Here is a 22,120-nt window from a genome sequence, read left to right on the forward strand (position 1 = left end):
ATTAAAGACTTTGTTGCAGTAGAAAACAGATGCATGCTATAAGTAATAGACATTACCACTAGTGTGGGGTACATGACTATCTCAAAAGCAAAAGTAACCATTTGGGGGACACCTGGGTATCTCAGTGGTTGAGCGTCTGCCTTAAGCTTAGGGCGTGATCCCAGAGTCCTGGGATCCAGTCCTGCATCAGGCTCCCCGCAGGGAGCCTGCTTCTCCCTCTGCCTCTCTCTCTGTGTCTCTCATGAATAAATAAATAAAAGTCTTTAAATAATTTAAAAAACCAACCATTTTGAACTATTTTATTATGGAATCCATTGAGTTGTATGAACAACAATATTAAATGGATGCCAGTTCTTTGGTAAATTCGCTTAGATTGTTAAAAAGAGAAGCAACGCTTATTTTATTTATTTATTTATTTATTTATTTATTTATTTATTTACTTATTTTGCAACGCTCATTTTAAAGTCAGAAGGCTGCACGGTTTTCCGTAGATGACTCTGTTTAAATGAATTTTTTCCTCTCGTAGGAATAACATCCCCCTTTTTTATAATCACTTTGCTCACCAAGCTTAGAAGCCTTTATTGGTAAAACAGTCATAACTTTAAAGAATCTGAATCAGTTGTAGGAATGAATGTTACACTTGACTTTTTTCCTATAGTTTACGGTGGAAGGACCACTGAAGGAATGGCATTTGTTACTGTGGCAGCATTTAGGCTCTGTGGAGTGGCTTCTGATCCTGGCTGCATCACCTTCTAGATACTTGTAGACTCCTGGGCCTCAGTTTTTACCTGGAGAGTGGGGAGCAGCAAGACCTACCTCACAAGATTGCGGTAAAGATTAGATGAATCAACACTTACAAAGTGCTTAGAAAAGCATTTAGCACTTTGTAAATGCTCCATGGCATTGCCTCATGTTGATATTGGAGATAATGGTGTGGCACTTCTGTGCGTGCCAGGAGTCAATCTACTCTGAGTCCTGGCTCTGCCCATCACCAGCTGGATGAGTTTGTTGCTTTTTTTTTTTTTTTTACTTCTTTAAGTTGCTGATCTCTCAGATAAATTTTCTCATCCAAAATGGGGACGAAAGTAGCACAAGGCTCATGCTGCTGATGAAATGATTAAATGAGATAATGCAGGTAAAGCACTACACAGAGCACCTGGACTATTAGAATTAATCACTCAGGGGTGACAGTTCTTATGCTGCTGCTACCTCATCTACTGGTACTTCTACTCCTATACTAGATTATTGCCATTACTGAATCAAAAGTGATGCAAAACTTGTGATAGACACCCAGCCTTCTTTAGAGATTGACCCAATCACATGTAAGAGTTTAACTAAATATATAATCTATCAAGTACACTCCAGCACCTGATAGGCTAGGCACTTGTGTTTTCTCCCTACTTGTGATCATGGATTTTTAAAGAGCCCTTACCATCTTAATACACCCTTTTGACCCTGTGTTATGAAATGGGAACCCAAATGCTTTTCCAAATTCAATTCATGGATCTGGTATCTACTCACAGAGCAAAATTGAATCACCTGGATGTTCCAATGGAAATGCCTAGCTACATATTCTGGGTGGCTTTTTTTTTTTTAATGGAACGAACTATGGGTTTACAGGCTATGCAAATCTTCTACCTTGGAAGAACTGAGTGGCAGGGCCAAGTGCAGTCCATTTATATCTTAATATGATGAGACAGAAATCCTGTTAAGCTCAGGCAGGGTTTGGCTGTAGTCAGACAGGCTGAGTCTAAACAAGGCAAACATTTTCAGGCAGTACAAGAGATTTTTATTCCTTGGACTGGTTGATCTTAAAGGCCCTAAATTCTCTGGGTGAGAATGGGCGATATGCAGCAGGGAGAGCTTTCCCTTTCCCTTCATCCTGCTGTGTGCTTGGATCACAGTACCAGAATTCTGGATTGTTTAATTTTTTTATCCTCTCCCACACTTCCAGCTTAGTCTGCTTTCCAGTTGTGAGCTGAATCTTCTAGAAATGGTACAGTAGGCATTTGTGTTTTCAGTGACTATATAACCTCACTCACTTCACCCCCCACCTTCAACCTTATTGGTAAGGTCCTTGAGGAAAAAGAACCTGTCAGCACACAGTAGGTCCTCAGGAAACAGTTGTCCATTGGCTAGCCCTCTAAGAGGCCAGCATTTATTTTTGGTCATGTACCATCAGCGGCAAGCTTTATGTCTGGGATGGACAGGAGCCTTGGGAAGCCTCAGGAAGAAATGAATCCTCTGGCTACTTTGTGAGCACTGGGTTATCCCCTTTTCTGTTTCTCAATGGGTAGATGCAATCTGGATGAAAGCCTACTAAGAGAAGTTCAGTGTGGCTTCTTCTCAGGCCTTTTCTAATGATACATCCTGCCAGCAGCAATTGAAATTATAGTTGCCGTGAGTCATACCGTGAGTCACATGGGTTGTCACGGCAACCTATTAACTATATAACCAAAGCACCTTCCATTAGCTTTGCCAAGAATGGTTCCTGAGTTTTCCTGGACTGTGAAAATAATGTGGGTGAGCCCCAAGTTTGGTGTTGTATTAAGAGTCCACGATCAAAAGGAATGGCCTCAAGGACAAGAAAAGAAAACGAGAAAATAGGGTTATTTTAGTTCTTGGACCTCCTGAGTAAATGGCTACAATCGTGACAAATTGTTGGGTTGGTTTTGTGATATCAACAAATGCCTAAGGAGAGGAGGTTGAGGCCTCAAAACTAATTTGCTCTAAGTCAAATTCAAAGCCAAGTCTCTAGGGGTGAAAAGTGAATACATTAACCTCTTCCACTTTAAATGACTGCAATAAACACTTTTTCTTTTTACAGATACAAAGTATTATTTCTCAAGGAAATATTCTGATTTGTACGAAAGTATTTTCACTATTGAGAACTAAAACCACTTGATAAATAACACAGTGCTTTAATTTTATAGGTTCGGTATTAGCCTACTGCAACCAAACATTTGAAAATGTACTAAATTGCCTTTAATAGCCATTCATGTGAAAATTAAAATATTGCAGAAGACCCAGAAGCATATTTTACTTTGTTATTTATTGGGGGAAACAGACATTAAATTGGATTAAATTGATTTTAATTTTCCAGGAAAATTTAACATTTTCCTGGCTGCTTACTGAGTCACTTGCAATTTTCACTCCTAAGTGCCTATTCCTCAGTGTGTAAGAAAGAAAGCAGAACAGACTTATCCAGGAAAAATAAAGAATAGGAACATGGATGAATGAGAAGGAAGTGACAATGATCTGTTGCCTCTGGAAACTATCCAGGAGCCTACCTGGCATCTTCTGGGTCTTTGTTGCGGTGGGTGGCTGATATATTCCCTAAGGTTATGACTCCATGATGCAAAACTTCCGAGTAGCTGGAAATAGCTAAGATGATCTGTTGCATTCTTTGCTTTTTCACCTCCAAATCTGTCATATTCTAACGTTTTAGTGCATGCAGAACTATCCAAGTAGAATTAGATTAAAAAGCCAGGGGTGGGGGGTGGGGGACAAGTGACCAGTTGTCCTTGGCAAATAATAAAAACCCAAACAGCAGCTGATACCACGAAAAAGATACTTATCCAACAGGGTACCATTTCAGCAGGAAAGAGACCAGAACAAACTTGCGAAACCCCAAGTAAAAGCAATCTTTGAAGTGTCCAACCAAATACAGGTGCTATATAATCATCACAAAGATTAAATTGAAATTCTACACCACGGTGTGAAATTGATCTGATATGTCCCTATCCTACAAGTAAAAACTTCCTTTTCTGTTCACATGCCAAAACCAACAGCAACATTTCCTATCAACAATTGAAGAATATCACAAATGAAAGCATTCTTTGACCAATTTGGTCATGATGACTTTGTACAAGAAGCCTCAAAGCTCTGCCTTCCCCCACCAGCCAAGTAAAGTTAATGACAAACACCACCAGCGCCTTTTCTCAGGAACACAGGAGAATCTGAGTTCTCCAAAGACCATGCTTATGAATTCCTCTGAAGCTAATAATCAGATCTCCTTTCCTGGGAATTTCTGGCTCCGCTCACCCAAAGCATTTTTATTTTTGTTTTATTTTATTTTTTACAGAAGCAATACCTATGCTTTCCAGATAACAAGGTGGCCTAAAATATTATCAGGTGTCACATCTATTCAGGTTCATTTTGTAGTTCTTGCACCTCTGACTGGTGTACCTGTGAGCTGACACTCCGGTCTGATAATATATTCTGCAACTGTACATGTTAATTTGTAAGTTGAACCATGTCTCGGTGAGGGCAGTTAGGAAACCCAGATTGAAATTGCTAATGTGGGGTGACTTCAGCTGTCGATGATTATGTAGTCAAGCCTTGACCAAGGTTTCCAGAACTCTGGCTAAAAATGGAAGTCTTGAGACAGTACAAAAATGAATTCACACACTTCACTTGATAGTGAAACTTTCTGAAGAACAGATGTCAAGATGCTTTAAGAGGAGCTGGAATTTAACATCTTAAGAAAACTTATAGGTAAGTTAGGACAGTTCCGTTTTCAAGAAAAATCCGACAGATGCTAAAGAAGAAGTCATTTGGGTGACTGTTATTGGAGAAAGAACTGATTGATTTTCTTCCTCCTCACAAGTGTAGGCCCTGTAGAGATGCTAAGATCAGAAGTATGATGGGTTGTCTGCTGAGTTGGGTGACAAAAACAATCTCCACATGTAAGTGGTATAGAAGACTTTCACTAACACGTAACTTGGACAATTCAATTTCTCCTGGGCATGTGCAAAGTTTTGTGCCAACTCTCTGTTGCTATTCTTCCCAACTTGTCATTGGTCTGTGTTATCATGGGCCCTCTATCCTAAATCATGAAAGTAAACATCAACTAAAAAACCAAGGTGATTTCTGATCTCCTTTTGTCAATTTAATATGTGAATTACCTAAAGCGAGCTTTATTTTAAGTCTGTCTACCCTGACTTTATGCTTAACGTCTAAGAATTTTCCTGCTGATTTCCATAGTTAGAGAGGCAATCAAAAATCTACCCACTCTGGCTGTGTCTTGATTTTGTTTTAAAGCTGGTATATCTGATGGAGTTAGTTAAGCCTTTGCTGCAAGGCCAACCTGGTTATATCGCCTCTTACTGGAACACCAGCTTTTCTTCACTAGCTACCACTCTCATGTGGCCATCCAAATCCTTCTATGAATTTAAATCTGACCACAAGTTATTGTTTCTGCAATAGACCAATGAAATTATTCTCGGGGATGACAATTCCTTGAAGGTCCTCATGGATGGATGGTCTATATATTTACTGACATCTATGGTCCCTGTCTTATTAGTTGAGGGGCACTCTTTGTATCCAATGGAGTTGAGCTAGTGGTTTTATCCACTCATCCAAGAGCCAAGTCATAATGCAAATACTCAGTGGCTTTCTGTGTGTTGCCAGGTGGCCAGGAGTCCGTACCCCCAAACCGCCATAAACAGTAGGCACAATCATCCGCTCCTGTTCGGGAGAGGCCCAGGACTGAGCTAGCAGAAAGACTGAATTACTTACCACCTCTAGAGTGGGTCCCTCCAGGCCAGGGACGAGCTCATGGGCAAGGCTGTGCAAGGAAGCGCTCTGTACCATGCCTGCCCTGCGGATATACAGAGGACTTCAGTCTCCTGCACTGTCAATCTCTCAGTCATCATGAGCTCAATTATGCACCGACAACAGCAAGAACAACAACAACGACGACGACAAAACAACCCCCAAAAAGCTAAGGGCCACAGACTACCGTGAAGGAGGGACAGCCAACGGGAACTGTGCATCCGGAGATGGAGGTGCTGTCCTGATCATGTGTCCATTACGGGCCTGACCTGTCATCTTTCCTCACACAAGGAGAGCCAGGTGGAGAGACTGCAGGACGGGGTCCTAAAAGTCAGGCAACCATCGAATTTGGTGGGTTTGGGTTTTTTTGTTTTTTGTTTTTTGGGTTTTTGTTTTTTGGTTTTTTTTTTTGGTTTTTTTTTTGTTTGCTACAAATACAGATAGACAGACAGACAAGCCCGAGAGCAGATTTCAAGAATCAACTGAGGCACAAGATAAACTACTTTGATGTTACACACATTTTTTCCCCCAAATGTTTCACATGAAACCAAAACTTTTAAAAGCATAATTAGGAAAAATTTGGGGATACATTGTTGTCGGCCCTAAATTGTGCCATAAATATCTCCACTGCTTACGTTAGAAGGATGCCCAAACACTTCTGGTGGGTAGCACATATCTGTGGTGTAAAATAGCGAATTCTAATGACACTATTAATTCAAAGTCTAAATATGCTGGTCAAGTACAGTGAAGGTTGACTGCCTGCATCAATGACGGATTAGTTTCATCCCGAGGTTCAAAGCACAGTCAAACATTATTGCTCGGATTGCAAAATCACAACACTTTACGTTGACGTGAGTTTGTAAACTTATGGTGTAGTTCGAATGAAGGCAACTGATGAAAGCAGTTGAACCTGAGAAGTGGGAATGAATACAGAGTGTAAATCCAGCGCACATTTCCACATCAAACTACCGATGCCATTTACCGGGGCCCTCGTGGGCCACACTCATGGTCGAGCGACAGCACCTATATTCCCAATCAGTATCTCTGCTCCACAGACACAAGTACAAAACGGCCTAAATCGTGAACTAGTGGTGAGGAAAAGGAGACCAAAGTTTAAAAGAAATCAAGGTGATGTTTCCTAGAAACATACCAGCTCTTCTAAGAAGGATCCAGAATAGGGGTGATCAGTAAGTAATTAATTGATCCTCCTGACTAGATTTTATGATTTTTTCTAAAGACTAATGACTTGAATCACTAGAATTCATCAGACTATGTCTAGACTCTCTTTAACACACACTCAGTACAAACAGGTGGAGATGTACCACTTCCGACCACTACAGGTAGAGAAGTATGACCTCTGTTGACCATGGATCACAGCTGAAACATTAGTTTATACTTGAAGGGTCACAGCAGCCAGACATATGCGAATTCCAACTCTTCAGAAAACTTTGGATAAAAAAAAAATGCATTACTTACATGTATGTGTCTTCTTCGTTACTGAGATACCTAGAAGAGAAGAAATAAGGACAGAGGTAAGAAAACCATCCTGGGTGTACTTCTTGGAATGCCCCTTATTCACAGCACACTCAGGAATGCATTTGTTCAGATGGCGATGCCAAGGCCAGGTTAGTCTTAATCGTACCCGGTGGCGTCCCTGGACCTACCCCAGAACAACAGAACCGTGAATGACAGGGACAAGAACGGCCTACTGGTTTAAGAGGTTCTGTGGTAAAAAAAACAGCAGCATGGACAGTAATTAGCCAGGGTGAGGGAAGACTCTCAGTTTTCCTTTTAAATAGGGGAGATGATCACGTTTATAGGCAGAGTGGGGAAGATTTAAGGCACAAGAGGGTGATGCCAACCTACTCAGACAAGAGCGAGCGGAGCAACGGAGCAATTCATTTGCTATGGCCACTGATTCTGTGTTCACTTTTTAATGAAAACGACTCTGCTTGCTCACACGAAGCATAACTTTTTATGGTGACAGAAAACACAGCCACAAATGTACCTATCTGTCCACACTCATTACAGCCAGAAGGTGTATGGCTGCTACTTGCCGCGAACAGTACCAGGAGGAACACAGACTGTACAAAAACAGGAGGGATTCATGAGTCAGCACCCTTGCTGCTGCTTCCAGGATGATTTACGGAGAGCAGGTGACAGATGAACGGGACTAAGCAAGATTCGGCACACACGGCCACATGAAGATAACACGAACGCATGCTTCAGGGCCAACAGTGTGATCTTGGTTTCGGAAGGACTCCTTTTTGAACTCTTTATGCTCTGTTCTCCTTGGGGGAGAGTCTTGAGACTCAGTAGGCTCAAAGTAACACAAGTCTCGAAAACATTTAGCCTGTGACTAAGAACTGTGGTAAACCTTGAAATTTTTCTCTTTCAAGTTATTAAGAGAGCTATTTAACCCTCCTCTGGAAAGTCAAAGTTGTTGAAAAATTTGGCGCCCACATCAGACCCATTACTTAGCTATGGAACAAATCATACAGGGAAGAAATCCATGATGAAAATCCATGGTAGACATTAAAAAAAAAAAAAGAAAAGTTAGTTCCAAAGTTGTGTGCCAAGACCAAAATCACACGCTTGCTCCCCCCACAACTTTCCAAAGGGCTTATTTAGGGAAGCTGAAATTACATAGGCCCAATTCAAATTCTCCTTTTCCCCCTTTTTATTGAGGAAAACTAAACTATTGTTTTTCATCATGTTTGAGTTGGCTTCTCCAAGCGAAGTTAGAACCTTCTGCAAAGAGCCTTGAAAGCTCTCTCACATGGGAACTACAAAACTGGCCTAGAATTTTTTGAAATAAGCTTTATCTTAGGAAGGGAACGTCCCCCCAACAGCAACTGTGAGTAAAGTTTAATATCTGAATACAATTTGCAACTCCAGCTCATGACAACAGCACCAATAAATTGATACATTAGTGCTCTTTCAGCATTATGAGGGCTATATGTGTACTTTCCTTAGGAAATAATGCTTTCTGTAAAATCACTTTGAAGAGAAAGTGCTTATGCTGTCACTCCTGATTATTCAGAACCTCCACACAATTGGATTTAACACAGCCCAAAACAGACCTATCTATATTCGCTGAGTGTGGAACTATTTTCTCCTGACATCCAAAGCCCTGATGAAAATACTACTGCTTTGACTTTTCTACTTAAATTTATTATACAGCGTGATGCGGTGTTCTCATCAAATATTTTCATGATGATTACATTGATAATAGATTCTGAAAATCTTTCCAGGTAAGCCACCTGATCTTTGAGATCACAGTAGCACAGAGCTAAAACCACCCACATCCGTCTCCAGGAGTAAGCATGGCCCCAGCATCAGCACCAACTCAGTCCCTCAATCGTGTTTAGCTGCCACTTAGTGATCGATAGAAAGAACTGGAGGATATACCCACATAAAAGTTGCCAATCGCAGAGAAAAATGTAGGATGCCAGTTAAACTGGAATTCCGGATATTACTCTGTTGTGTAACCAAAATTCAAATTTAACTGAGCATCCAGTATTTTATCTGGCAACCCTAACCCATACAAATAAAATGTAAATCATATCTATCATATACGATGAAGAATATAACAATAAATTAATAGCACGTTTTTATGTAGAAAGCTTTAAAAAACACACCCCTTTCCTCAAAACAGTATTTTTATAAAAAGAGCATTACTTCTAATTATTGAGATGGGACTATGCATAATATTTAATTATTGTTTTTACTTAATTGCCATTATGAAGACAAAATTCTATTACCCAAAAGAAGCAAACAAATGAAAACAATATGAACACACAAAAGAAAAATTTAATGGAATGATCAGGAAGTTTATTTGGAACTCCCTTCCTTCTCCTATCCTGAAAAATAAGACTTGTGATCAAAATAAGACTCCTTTCTCTATAGAAGCCCTAGTACTTCATAGTAACTGACTCCATAGAAGTGTTAAAGAAAGCAAAAAACAAAAAGCAAAACAAAACAACAACAAAAGCAGGGGCACCTGGATGGCTCAGTTGGCTAAGTGTCTGACTCATGATTTCAGCTCAGGTCATCAACTCAGGGTCATGAGATCGAGCCCCACGTTGGGCTCCATGTTGGGCGTGGAGCCTGCTTAGGATTCTCTCACTCCCTCTCCCTCTGTCCCTTCCTACCCAGCTCCCTGATCTCTCTCTCTCTCTCCCTCTCTCTCTCTCTCTCTCCCTCTCTCTCTCTCTCTCTCTCTCAAAAAGAAAAAGAAAGAAAGCAAAACCATCTTTATTTCACAGATGGGTCAATACAACAAAGAGGCTCAGGGAAGTTTAATTAGCACAATGAAAGCTTTCTGTGGAAAATTAATACCCTTCTGGAAGTGCATCCACAGTGCATATTTAAAAACCCTTGTATAGGGGCACCTGGGCAGCTAGTGGTTGAGTGTCTGCCTTTGGCTCAGGTTGTGATTCCAGGGTCCTTGGATTGAGTCCTGCATCAGGCTCCTGCAGGGAGCCTGCTTCTCCCTCTGCCCATGTCTCTGGCTCTCTCTGTGTGTCTCTCATGAATAAATAAATAAAAATTATCCCCCCCCCCAAAAAAAACCCCTAGTATAGATAGTACCTCTCAAAAGAGTAAATGTTCAAAAAAGATTTAGTTCCAGGACCATATCACTCAGCAGTCAGCTCTGCAAATAATTTAAACCTATGGGGCCCTGTCCCCAGTCTTATCCCAACCAGAGAGCCCCACCAGGGATTGGGTGAATGAGCAGCCATTTCTTCACCCTTCTTTGGGGGTGGAGTGGGTCTTCTCTTTTCTGTTTCTGAGAGAGGTTGCAAACTTCCTGTCTTTCTCGCCAGGATGCTTCCTTAATGAGACCACAGCAGTCATACATTGCCCATTTTCATCCCTAAGCAGATCCAAACCTAATGTTACCAGCAGTGCCAGGAGAAGCAGCTCTGCATAATGAATTGTTGGAAAACTGGTTTTTCTAAAGATAGATTATCATGAGTGTATAGTAGGGGCAAATAACTCTAATTCTACCCAGAAGTAGAAAAGAAGACACTTTTTAAAAGTAGCTCAAGATAGCTGGATTTGGAGCCAGGCTGACCTGGGTTTGCATTAGTGGCACATTCGCTTCCTATCTCTTGGCTGAGAGACCTTGGGCAAGTGACTTACCTTCTCTGGGCCTGAATTTACAATTGTATATAATCATAATAATACTCAAAAGCCTATTGTGAAAAGTAAGATGAAATAAGGATGTGTAAAGAGCTTTCTAAACTGGGAAGTGAAAAAAAAATAAAAAAATAAACCGGGAAGTGTGATATAGATGTCAAAAGGATGGACAACACGCGCTAGTATTATTTTCGTGAAGTTGAATTAGAATGTTCTACTGAAAGCCATGTCATAGCTACTCCTGATGTCTCTGGATATCACATTTGCCTGGGGCCCAGGACTCTAGTTATCAGACCAAGTGCTCTGACTTGGAAATTCCTAGTTGCTGGAGGAGAGCAGGAGACAGAACCAAGTTCCTAAAAGTAAGTCTGTCCTGTTCGAGACCCTGAACTCAACTGGCATCTTCACTCTCTGAAATCCAGGGAAGATACTTGCTCATTGGCAAGTGTGCTAAGTGGGCTGCTGTTTAGCACGGGCAAAGGACTTTGATCACTACCACCAAAGGGTGTCAAACTGAGTCCAGCTGTTGTGAAGGTTTTGATTCCCTTCCAAGTAACTGGGAAGAACATCAAGATCCTTCTACTGAGATTTGCAAACAGGCCACCAAGCAGAATACTGCTCTCTGCAGAGACAGCAATGGCAGGAGCCGTGGGAGAGCGATGGGGTGGTGCCCAAGCCCTCAGTAGCCTGAGCCAACGGTGAACTCCTCGGTCGACTAGGGCAAGTCACTTAACTTCTCTGGGCCTTAGTTTTCTCATCTGTAGAATGAGATAGTTGAACTGCATGGTTTCTTAATTTCCCTTCTAGCTCCTCGATCAATGGCTCCTTGCCCTGCTTTCTAGCTATCAGACCAAACCTCTTCTTTCTAAGCAACAGGCTTCCAGATCTATTTCTCACTGTACAAAATCTAATGTAGCTCACAATCAAAGGTAACCCCCTGAAACTTTTTTCTTTTTGCCTTTAAAAACCAAAGAAGAAAGAAGGCAGTACCCACAAAAGGTTATATAAGTAAAAGCTACACTTCTTTTGGGTGATATTTTAAAATTATCTGGGCTAGAGAAAAATGGTACCTTTTGATAAAGTTGCAAGACTCCTTGTATTTCACCCAGATCATATATATATATATATATATATATATATATATATATATATATAGAGAGAGAGAGAGAGAGAGAGAGAGAGAGAGAGAGAGAATGGGAGCATGAAAGAAAAGAGAAACATTTCCAAGTGACACTTTAAGAGTAATTTCTAATTTAACAACATAATATCAGTTTTAAATTGTCAATTAATACACTTAAAATTAAGAGAAAAAATCTCCACAAATACTCTACTCAAAGTAGGACTTCTAATACAGCAAGAGTGCCTGACTCTATTTAGCCAACCATGCTTCAAAGTAAAACAAAGGAAATGTCATGAAAATACCACAAATTTATCACTGTCACAGTTATCAGTAGTTTCAGAGTTATAGCTATCACAGAGCAGAGCACTTTAGGAATGTAATCTGATACTTCCAATCAGTGCCAAATCTTGGACCAATTAACTTCCTTGATGGACTTCTTATTGTCTCTTGGTTTCCAGGCAATTGTCTGGGTACCAAGTTTATGTTAACCTTTTTTTTTTTCTTTTGCTAAGAAATGGCATCTTTCCTCTACGTCAGACATGCCAATTACTAAACTAGCATTTTCACAGGCCCTGCATTCTAGACAAATCCCTAACTACAGAGGTGTCCCTTTGCCACTTTGCCATTATACAGCCTGTGTGCCTTCTCTTATTCTCTTTCATAATGAGATAACAGTTGAGATCCAGGTATTTTCCACATGAGTAAGCTTTAGCATTAGAATAAAGAAAAGAAAAACAAATAAACACAACAAAGAATACCTAAAATAAGATGCAGTGAAGTTTTCTTTTTTCTTCCTTTTGTTTTTAAATATGTCGCTGTTTCTTTGGGCACCTGGGTGGCTCAGTCAGTTAAGTGTCTGCCTTGGGTTTAGGTCATGATCTCAGGGTCCTGGGATTGAGCCCTGCATCATTGGGCTCCTGCTCAGTGTGGAGTATGCATCTTCCTCTCCCTCTGCCCCTCCCCACTGCTCATGCTGTCTATCCTTCTCAAATAAATAAATAAAGTCTTTTAAAAATAAATATGTCAATGTTTCCATATTTCAGTGACTTTGTGTGGCAGGGAGGAAGAGATGTGCTAAATGATAATAACAAAATATTTAATTGGCTACCCCTTGCATCTACACTACACCCATCAACCCATTAACTCTCAGTTTAATTTCTAGAAAAGGTGAACGAATTAAATAAAATGCCGGTTATTCAAGCCATGAGGTCTTGGGTGGATGGCCTAAGCGCTAAGTCTCCATTTTTCTTACCCATAAAATGGGGGCAAAATTCTCAGGGTTGGGTATAAAATAAGGTTTCAGTAAAAGAATTCACCTGGGGCATGTAGCAGAGTACCTCTTTTCTACTCAAGACATTTCTCCTCGCAGACACTTTGCATGGGACAAGAGATATCCCTTGGGTAGACGCAGGCATACCCACCAGGGCAATGAGGTCATTAAAAAGACGTATAATCTGGCAAATGAGTGTTTGAGCACTCAGGCAGAACTTTCAAAATAAAATCTGGAACATGTAACCTCCTTCCTGCCATATTATCAACAAGCATAGTGCAAAGGTTGCAGTTTGCTGGGTCTCTCTGCTCCCTCCTGTACTTCTTTTTGACTTCCTCATTGGAGAGAGCTTGTGGTTAAAACAGCAATTTATATGCAGTGAATGAACGCTAGATAAGAAACAAAGCCCAGCATTTAGGCGTTTTGTTTTTGTTTTTGAATGGCTAACAATTGTTTCATAAAGAAAAAAAAAATCACTCTGTGCTGGCCCTATGCCCTCCCTCCCCCAATCCTGAGCTGTCCTATGCGCTTGCTCCATTCCATAAGCAGTCAAGGAGAGAATCTATGCAGGAGGCAGAGCAGGAGCACAGCCCAAGTGTGGCCTCACCAAACAGAGTGATGTTACAAAACAATGTCCTTGTCTAGGACAAAAGAGCTATTAATGATAATCAGTACATATTACTGAAAGTGCTCCACGTAATCTCTGGACTTTGTTTCAAAAATTCTTAATGGACACTAATGCTTAGAGTTCACTCAAAAGAGAAATAAATTATGTGCCAGGGTTGCAGGGACCAAGGACAACACTCGGAAGGCATCAAAGCATTAGCAATGTTACGACAATCAAACATTTTGTAATTGCTTAAAAAGCCTTTAAAAATCATTTAGAAATACTAATTATGAAGATAAATAATACTTTAATGTGAGCTTTCTTTTGTGTTGATTTGAGCCTAGGTTGAGCTTCAGTAATAATATTTCAGCTCTTTTACTAATCAAGGTGCTTTGGGCAACATGAAAAAATTTCCGTTTTTATGTAAAAAACAGAACGGACATTGATAAGAGGACTTCCCCCCCCTGTTTTTTTGAATTAAAAAAATTGTGTGTGTGTGGCTGCCTAGGTCATAATTCTAGGTCATATCTCTAGGTCACATTTCCTGACATTTGTGTCCAGAAATATCTTCTAATTTTGAGCAGGAAGGCCAGAGCTATACCTTCCCTCTAGCTTAGCCTTTATCTTTGACAAAACAGTTCCCAGAACAAAACCTCATTCACGGTCCCTCAGCAAAGGCAACATAAAGACACCATCAGTCTATCCTAGAAAGAAATTTTGAGATGAAACTTATTTGGGAAACCTCCGTCCCTTTCAGATCACTATCTATGCATTATGAAAAGTCCATACCTGAGAAAGGTAATTTCTCCTATTATGGCTTGCTGGTGCCAAATCCATGATTAGCATTAAGGACAGTAAGAATAATGAGAATCCTTGTTCTTTCAAATTGATTTCCTTTTATCGAGTCTCTATATTGAAAATGAAGCTACCCATTAAATATTATTCGGTTGACTTAAATTTGCTTTTGGAGCTCTGAGCAGAGATGTGAACTGACAACCATCAAACACTTCCAGCTTGGCCTCCTGGAATTATGTAGTTTTCTAAGTGAATAATTCAATTCAGGTAAAAGTCAACAGCTCTTACCATGCTTTTCCAGGAAATGCTTTATGTACCTCTGAAATCTATTGAAATTGTTTATCTTTGACACTAATATGGACAGGTACTGACTTGAATTGCCTGGATGCTGTCAAACACATGACTATAGTTGCAATCCCCAAACTCAAAGCTACCAGAACTGGTTGGATGAGGATGACCTGAAGATTACAGAGTTGTGGCCCCAGAGCAAGTCAAGTACTTCTATACACTTTTCACATATTTACCCTTATATAGACATCCTAAATCATACTTCATGGAGCATGGATCCTAGTCCACATATCAAGGTAAGGCAAATGATTACTGAAGAAATCTCATCTAGTCTGCAGCCACCCCAAAACCAAATTCTACTCCTGGTGGCACAGGCATGGATAGACCAAGGGCATACTGGTTGTGGCAAAACAGGAGATAATTCCATAGGTTCACTCATGTCTTGAATCATGGGGCATCTGGGTGGCTCAGTTGGTTAAACATCTGACATTCGGTTTTAGTTTATGTTGTGATCTCAGGATCATGAGACTGAGTCCCAAGGCATCATGTTGGGCTCCCCATTCAGCAGGGAGTCTTCCCCTCCCCCAGCATGCATTCTCTCTCTCTCCAAAATAAATAAATAAATAAATCTTAAAAAAAAAGCCACAGGATCCAATGGGATATCAAATATTGATATTTATTTTTAGTGGAGAGGGGTCTTCAATTATTGCTGAACATTTAGGATACTATTTAAAGGTCTGTAAAGGACTTCTAAAAGTGCCAACATTAATCATCTTGAAAGAAAAAGATAACTCCAATTAAATATGTATTTTGTAGACTCTCCTCTGATGACAGAATTTTAAGCAGTTTGTCTGGATTGGCTGCTTCTGGGTGATAATTCCAGAAAGAAAGTAGCCACCAAGGTATTTCCTTTGCATTCACAGAATTTATTGAATATGATAATTACTAGATAAGATGAATAAACTGTTTTCCCACATGAGATTTAGAGTCAGGAAGCTTCAATTCCAGTCTTAGCTCAGTCACTTGCCAGCTATGAGAATTTGGCCAAGATACTTAATCTTTCTGATTCTTAGTTTCCTCATCTCTTCAATAAGGGGGAAAATGTTTTCTTCTTCCACCTGGTAATGTGACCACTAGAAATATAGGCTTTAAGGAGTAATTATGGATGTACAAGAGTTTTGATGGCAGCATTGCTACCAAAAGCAAAAGGTTAGGGAGGAACCACCCAAATGTCAATAGTACAGAGGATGAGTTAAATAAGCCATGGTATATGTAATGAAATACTCTGCCATCAGTACACAAATGAAAGCTCGATTGCATAGAAAGACATTCTAGCTGTCTTCAGAGAAACCAAAATCCCAAACCCACAAAGTACAGCATGACTTCATTTCTGCGAAAAGAAGAAAAAAATAAAACTATATAGAAAAAAGACTAAAAAATATGCACCAAATAAATGAGTGTTTATCTCTGAGTGGAGGAATTATGGATGATTTTTCATTTCCTTTTTTGTCTCCACTTTCTAAATTTTCTGTAATAAAAAGCTGTGTGAATAAAATTTTAAGACTAAGAGAAAGAAAAGTTAAAAAATACTAACCTCCCAGGGTTACTGTGAGGATGAAATGAAACAATGAATGGAAATGTTGATTTAATTTTGTTTTTTCTTTATTATCCCAAACGTCATCTCTCTGTGACCATTAGGAGGCCTGGTTTCCTATGGCAACTACCAATTGCATTACGGTTTCCAGGGAACCCTGAGTCTGAAGTGTAAGTGTGACGGCATGGCTGGCATCTTTCAGGAGGGCCCCATGGTGATGGACAGTCTGACAGGACTTGACAAAATAGTAATCAAACCACTAATCCATGTGCTGAAAAAGGTCTGAAAAATAAGCCTTGTCTAGTTCAGTGTGTTTTACATAATGTTCCAGAATGCAGTAAGAAACCTGGACTCTGATGTTAGATGACTCTTGACTCCTAGGAAAACAACGATCCTTTAGTTACCAAATAGAAATTCAGTTTATGTCGATGACTACAGGGATTCTGTACCCTGTGTCTGAGGAGACCTCTGCAGAGTAGGTGCAGCCTCAGAGACTGATCACAAATCCCTCAAGGCAAGAGTGACCCCCTTGGTCAGTACCCCCTGAGAAGTCTCTGGGACTTAATGCCACGGAATGTAAAAGCAGGATTTTGGAGACAGGAAGACCCCGGCTGTAAGCCTGACTTCATCGCCATCACTAAGTGACCATCACTGGAGTCATTTCTCTTTAGGCAAGTAACTTAGCCTGAGTTTCAATTTCTATAGGAGAGAGGTAAGAATACTTTCTTCTCGGGGATCCCTGGTGGCTCAGCGGTTTAGCGCCTGTCTTACACCCAGGGTGTGATCCTGGGGTCCCGGGATCGAGTCCCGCATCGGGCTTCAGGCATGGAGCCTGCTTCTCCCTCCTCCTGTGTCTCTGCCTCTCTCTCTCTCTCTCTCTCTATCATAAATAAATAAAAATAAATAAATATTAAAGAAAGAATACTTTCTTCTTGGGGTTGCTGTGATCATCAAATGGTATAGACTGTAAGGTCAAAAGTTGCAGATGGTCATTGAATTCCATTAATTGAGCAATATATTTCACAGCAATGACTGGAATGCTTCTCTATAAAAGAGAAAGGAAAAGGCCCGTATGTCCTTGGGTTGGGCAATTGAAATGGCACACTGAACTTCAGAACAAAATATGCCTTGTTTTGACATTGATGTTCCTTGTCATAATTTGATTTCAACTAATACAACTCCCCTCTTCTAGGTTTTTTTCTCTTTTTTTCTTTCTTTTCTTTCTCTTTCTTCTTTTCTTTTCTTTTCTTTTCTTTTCTTTTCTTTTCTTTCTTTCTTCTTTCTTTCTTTTCTTTCTTTCTTTCTTTCTTTCTTTCTTTCTTTCTTTCTTTCTTTCTTTCTTTCTTTCTTCTTTCTTGTCTTAAGAGGGTTGTTAATGGCTTGGATTACATCCCTCAAAAAGATATGTTCAAGTCCTAACTCCTGGTACCTGTGAATATGCCTTATTTGGAAAGTTGGTCTTTATGGATGCAATCAAGGTGAGGTCATACTGGATTACAGTGGGCCTTAAATCCAGTGACTGCTGTCTTTATAAGAGAAAGGACAGGAAGATTTGGATGCAGAGACACAGAAGATACAAAGAGAAGGTCATGTGACGATGGAGGCAGAAATTGGAGTCACGCGGCAATAAGCCAAGGAAGGCCAGCCAGCAACTACTAGAAGTTAGGAGAGAGGCTTCTAGAAATTCTTCTCTAGAGCCTTCAGAGGGAGCATGGCCCTGTTGACACCGTGGTTTTGGACTTTTCAGCATCCAGAACTGTGAGAGAATACATTTCCGTTGTTTTAAGCTACTCATTGGTGGCAGTTTGTTACAGCAGCCCTAGGAAATTGATTACAAAGCTCCAGGAAATTTTATGAGCTTATGGAATCTTGACAATACCCTGGGATCTTTCAAAAATATGGTGTGGCAGTTTTCTTGTTTCCCCTCCAAATCCATTCTCCCATTTTTCCATGGCAAGCATCTTTTTGGTGGGCACAAAGCAGTCCAGTTAGAGACTGCATTTTCCAGGGTCCCTTGGGGCTGGGTATAGCCATAATATTAGGTTCTCATCAAGAAATGTGACTAGAAGGGGTATGTGGAAATTCCATGTCACTTAAGAGGAATGCTTGCCTGGAATATCCTGTGTCTCTCTTCTCACAGATGAGAAGGCCGTGTCCCCGCTCAAACAGTGAGGACTGGGCCTTTGGAGACAGGACCCTAGATCTTGTAAGCCTGCCTGCTTCAAACACCACAGGAGAAAGAAGCAAACTTCTACCTCATATAAGCTACTGTGTTCTTGGGTCTCTGTTATTACCCTAACAAACACATAGGGTTAAGAAACAACTCTAGTTTGTAGCTTTGAATCACGAAATCTTAGATCTAGAGACAAAAAATTGTATCTCTCCCTGGAAAAGGACAGAAAACTGGGCCTAGTAGGGACTAGGTGACTGAGTCCCAGTCAGCCAGCCAACTAGAGGCACAGCAGAGAACAGCACTCAGCTCTGTTGGCTCTGAGGCCTGGTATGTTCAAGTCTCCCTGTTATCCTACAGGACATCTCAGCTGGACCCAAGGTTTCACCAGCATCATTTACAAGTGTTATTCAGGCCAGAGTGACTTTTTGAACTGTTAATCAGTTAGCATCAGTCTCCTGCTCAAGTTCCTTCCATGGCTCAGGAGGTCTTCCACAAGCCTCCCTGGTTCTCCAGCTTACGGCCTCTTCTCTGCCTCGTCTCTCTTGCTTTCCTCCATGGACTTCTTGAATTTTCTGTAAAGCCCTAAGCTAGCTGTGGCCAGGAGTCCTTCCTGTTTGGAATTCCCTTTGCCTAGTTCAATTTTTCTGTACATCTCCCCAGGCCTTCCTCACAGCCACTCAGATCTCTAAGGTGGAACACTCCTCACCAGCTCCTCTAAAATTATGTTCCCGTCACATTCTCTACTTTGCTTTACTCTTCATAAGTGTCTACACCCTTCCCCCCCCCCCCAAACTGATATTCTATTAAATAGCTATTGTATGCCTTTCTAACAATGCCAACTCTTAAAGGCAGGGATTTCATGTTCCTGGATTCTCACTGTATTTTTGAATGCTGAAAACCGTGCCTGGCACATAGTAGGAGCTCAAAAAAATCTGTCGAATGCATGAATAAAAATGGTTCCCAAAGTCACACGGCTAGTTTACTAATTGTGACTGCAAAACCTAGTCCTCTGGGAATGTATAGACAACACAGGAGAACAGAAATGATGAGGCAGGGGCTAAATGAGATGGTCTGGGCGCTCAGAAGGACAAGTCTGCGTGGGTGAAGAGAAATCGGAAAGCTATATACAAAGAGAGGGGGGAGAGAATGCATAGTAACCCCAGAGCCCAAAGCAGAGGTCAGGCAATCAATAGAAAAGTTAAAATGGTGCTCTTAAACACTTCTGATAAAATCAATTTGGTCATTACCACAGCTGAACACAGGGCATGTAGGCCTCATCTGTTAGAAAGATCTTTATGATCTTGTTAACGGATCCCCGACACAGAAGCTGCAAAGGTTATAACCCAACTTGTAAAGCTAATCTCATATTGGCTCCGGGATAATAAAGAACCGACAAAAAAATTCCCACTTAACCATATGTTAGAGCAAGAAGAAGAGCTTGCGTGACTTCTCCTATGGCAATTCAGAATAGTTTAACTTTCCCATTTCTGAAACTGAGAAAGCAGTTTTAGAAATGATTTTAGTACTGAGGGTTCTTAGATATAAGAGCTTAGAGGTTAACTTGGGTTTAGCCATCTCCTTCAATTCCAAGTGATTTAAAAATAAAAGTCAGGATTTTTATTTATTTATTTATTTCTTCAGATAGCTCTGTTCTATATTTGTATACTGCAGACGAAATCCTTGGATGATGATGATTATTGAATATATGATTTGGGGTCATTCTTCTTCAGTAGGGAAATGCAGCGTTATTTCCTGGACCACCTGGTCCAGATCATGTCGGTGGGAGTTAGAGTAGAGAGGGAAAAATCAGTTTAAGCTACATAGCAGGTCCAGAAGACAAAACAAAATAACCATCACAAAACCGCTTCTGAGTGGCCTTGAAAAGAACACGGGGGAGAATGTGAGTTTATCAGGCATTTAGCAGCAGACTGAAATCTGAAACATGTAGGGATGAAATGATACAATGTCTGAGATCTGCTTTAAAAAAGCTTCAGCAAAGCAACAAGGGATGGATGAAGCATTTGGGACACAATCTTGATAAGTGTTTGAGCTGGGTGTTTGGTAGACAAGAGCTCACTGCACTGTTGCATCTCTTTGTGTGTATGTCTGAAATTTTCATAATAAAAGGCCCTTACCCGCTGGAAAACTTTAAAAAGAGGCCCAGTGTTGCTTGCAGAAAGCGGTGTGAGAGGTTCTGCTGAGCCTGTGAATAGGCGCCAGTCATAGCTTCTCAACTGCTGAAGGAAGTGTTACTCCCTAGAGCAGGTTTGAATGCTTTGGAGAGCAGATACCTTCAGAATAGGTACTTGTTTAGTATTTATTTTATTTTATTTTATTTTATTTTATTTTATTTTATTTTATTTTATTTTATTTTATTTTGTTATGTTATTTTAATTTTTATTTTATTTATAAAAAGAAACATTTAATGCCTTTTATTCCTCCTCCCTAAATTCTTGTTTTCGATGGGGTCTTAATCTCACCAATGGCGGTTTTGTCAACTATGATACATTTTAGGAACATAACCTCACTGGTTGATGAGAAAGTACTGGAATTTGTCATGGCCATGTGAAGGGAATATGCAGGGAAAATAAATCAGAAGACCTGGCTGTGAATCCCCTCTTCCCCTCCCCTGGCTCTCTGCCATCTTTTTTTCTTTTTTTTTTTTAAGATTTTATTTATTTATTCATGAGAGGCACAGAGAGAGAGGCAGAGACACAGGCAGAGGGAGAAGCAGGCTCCATGCAGGGAGCCCGATGTGGGACTCGATCCTGGGACTCCGGGATCACGCCCTGGGTCAAAGGCAGACGCTCAACCGCTGAGCCACCCAGGCGTCCCTCTGCCATCTTTTTACTCTACTTGGATGAGTCTACTCTCTTGAACAATCTTCTGCATGGTTCCCTTTGTTCTCAGCAGCCCATGTTTTGTTGGTTGGACGAAAGTCCCATCAGTGACATATAATAGCATCCACGCTTAAAAGCGGGCCACTTCTACTATATAGAAACTTAACTAAATCAAAAGTTCCTTGGTTAATGATTCCAAACAAGACCCGAGAAATCCTGGCTACTTTCTTGGGTGGTTATGTGAAGGCAGATGGTTGTTTTAAACTTATAATTGAGTCCCTTTGCAGGTACTTTTCAATTCATCATTCAGACTAGCAATCTGATTCTCATTCAAACAAGATGTACCATTTCCCCATCAGGGTGTTTGTTTTTTTGTTTTTGTTTTTGAGTTTGACATTTTCAAAGTCCCTTGAAGATCATCCAAGGTCAACTTGCAGTGTGCCATTGTAGCAACATATTCATGGTCTGGTAGTTGTATTTTCAACCCACCTACGTATTTTCAACACACCTTCTGATTTCCTCACTCTGTGAAGTAAGTAGTGAAGATACTGCTGAACCATTTCTCAGGGAGGAAACTGAGTGTCAGAAGGGTGGAGGGGTGTGCTCAAGGTCAAGAGGCTCCTGTGTGACAGAGCTGGGGCCAAAGCTCAGTCATGGGACATTTTCAGTGGTCATCGTAGTTATTTCTTACATTGGCAGATCCTTTAAGTGCTCCTCCTGTGCCCACACCAA

At 40.6% G+C, this 22,120-nt stretch overlaps 1 protein-coding gene across 1 annotated transcript in view; it reads right to left on the minus strand.

The window, feature by feature from the left end:
- The window catches only part of RORA (RAR related orphan receptor A), a 706,525-nt gene that overhangs the window by 170,683 nt on the left and 513,722 nt on the right, over positions 1–22,120 (minus strand). The window contains exon 2 of the mRNA XM_026001846.2: positions 7,033–7,062. Within this exon, the coding sequence (XP_025857631.1) occupies positions 7,033–7,062 (30 nt within the window). The remainder of the gene's footprint in view (positions 1–7,032; positions 7,063–22,120) is intronic.

The sequence above is a fragment of the Vulpes vulpes genome, chromosome 15, assembly GCF_048418805.1.
Source record: "Vulpes vulpes isolate BD-2025 chromosome 15, VulVul3, whole genome shotgun sequence".
Lineage (NCBI taxonomy): Eukaryota > Metazoa > Chordata > Mammalia > Carnivora > Canidae > Vulpes > Vulpes vulpes.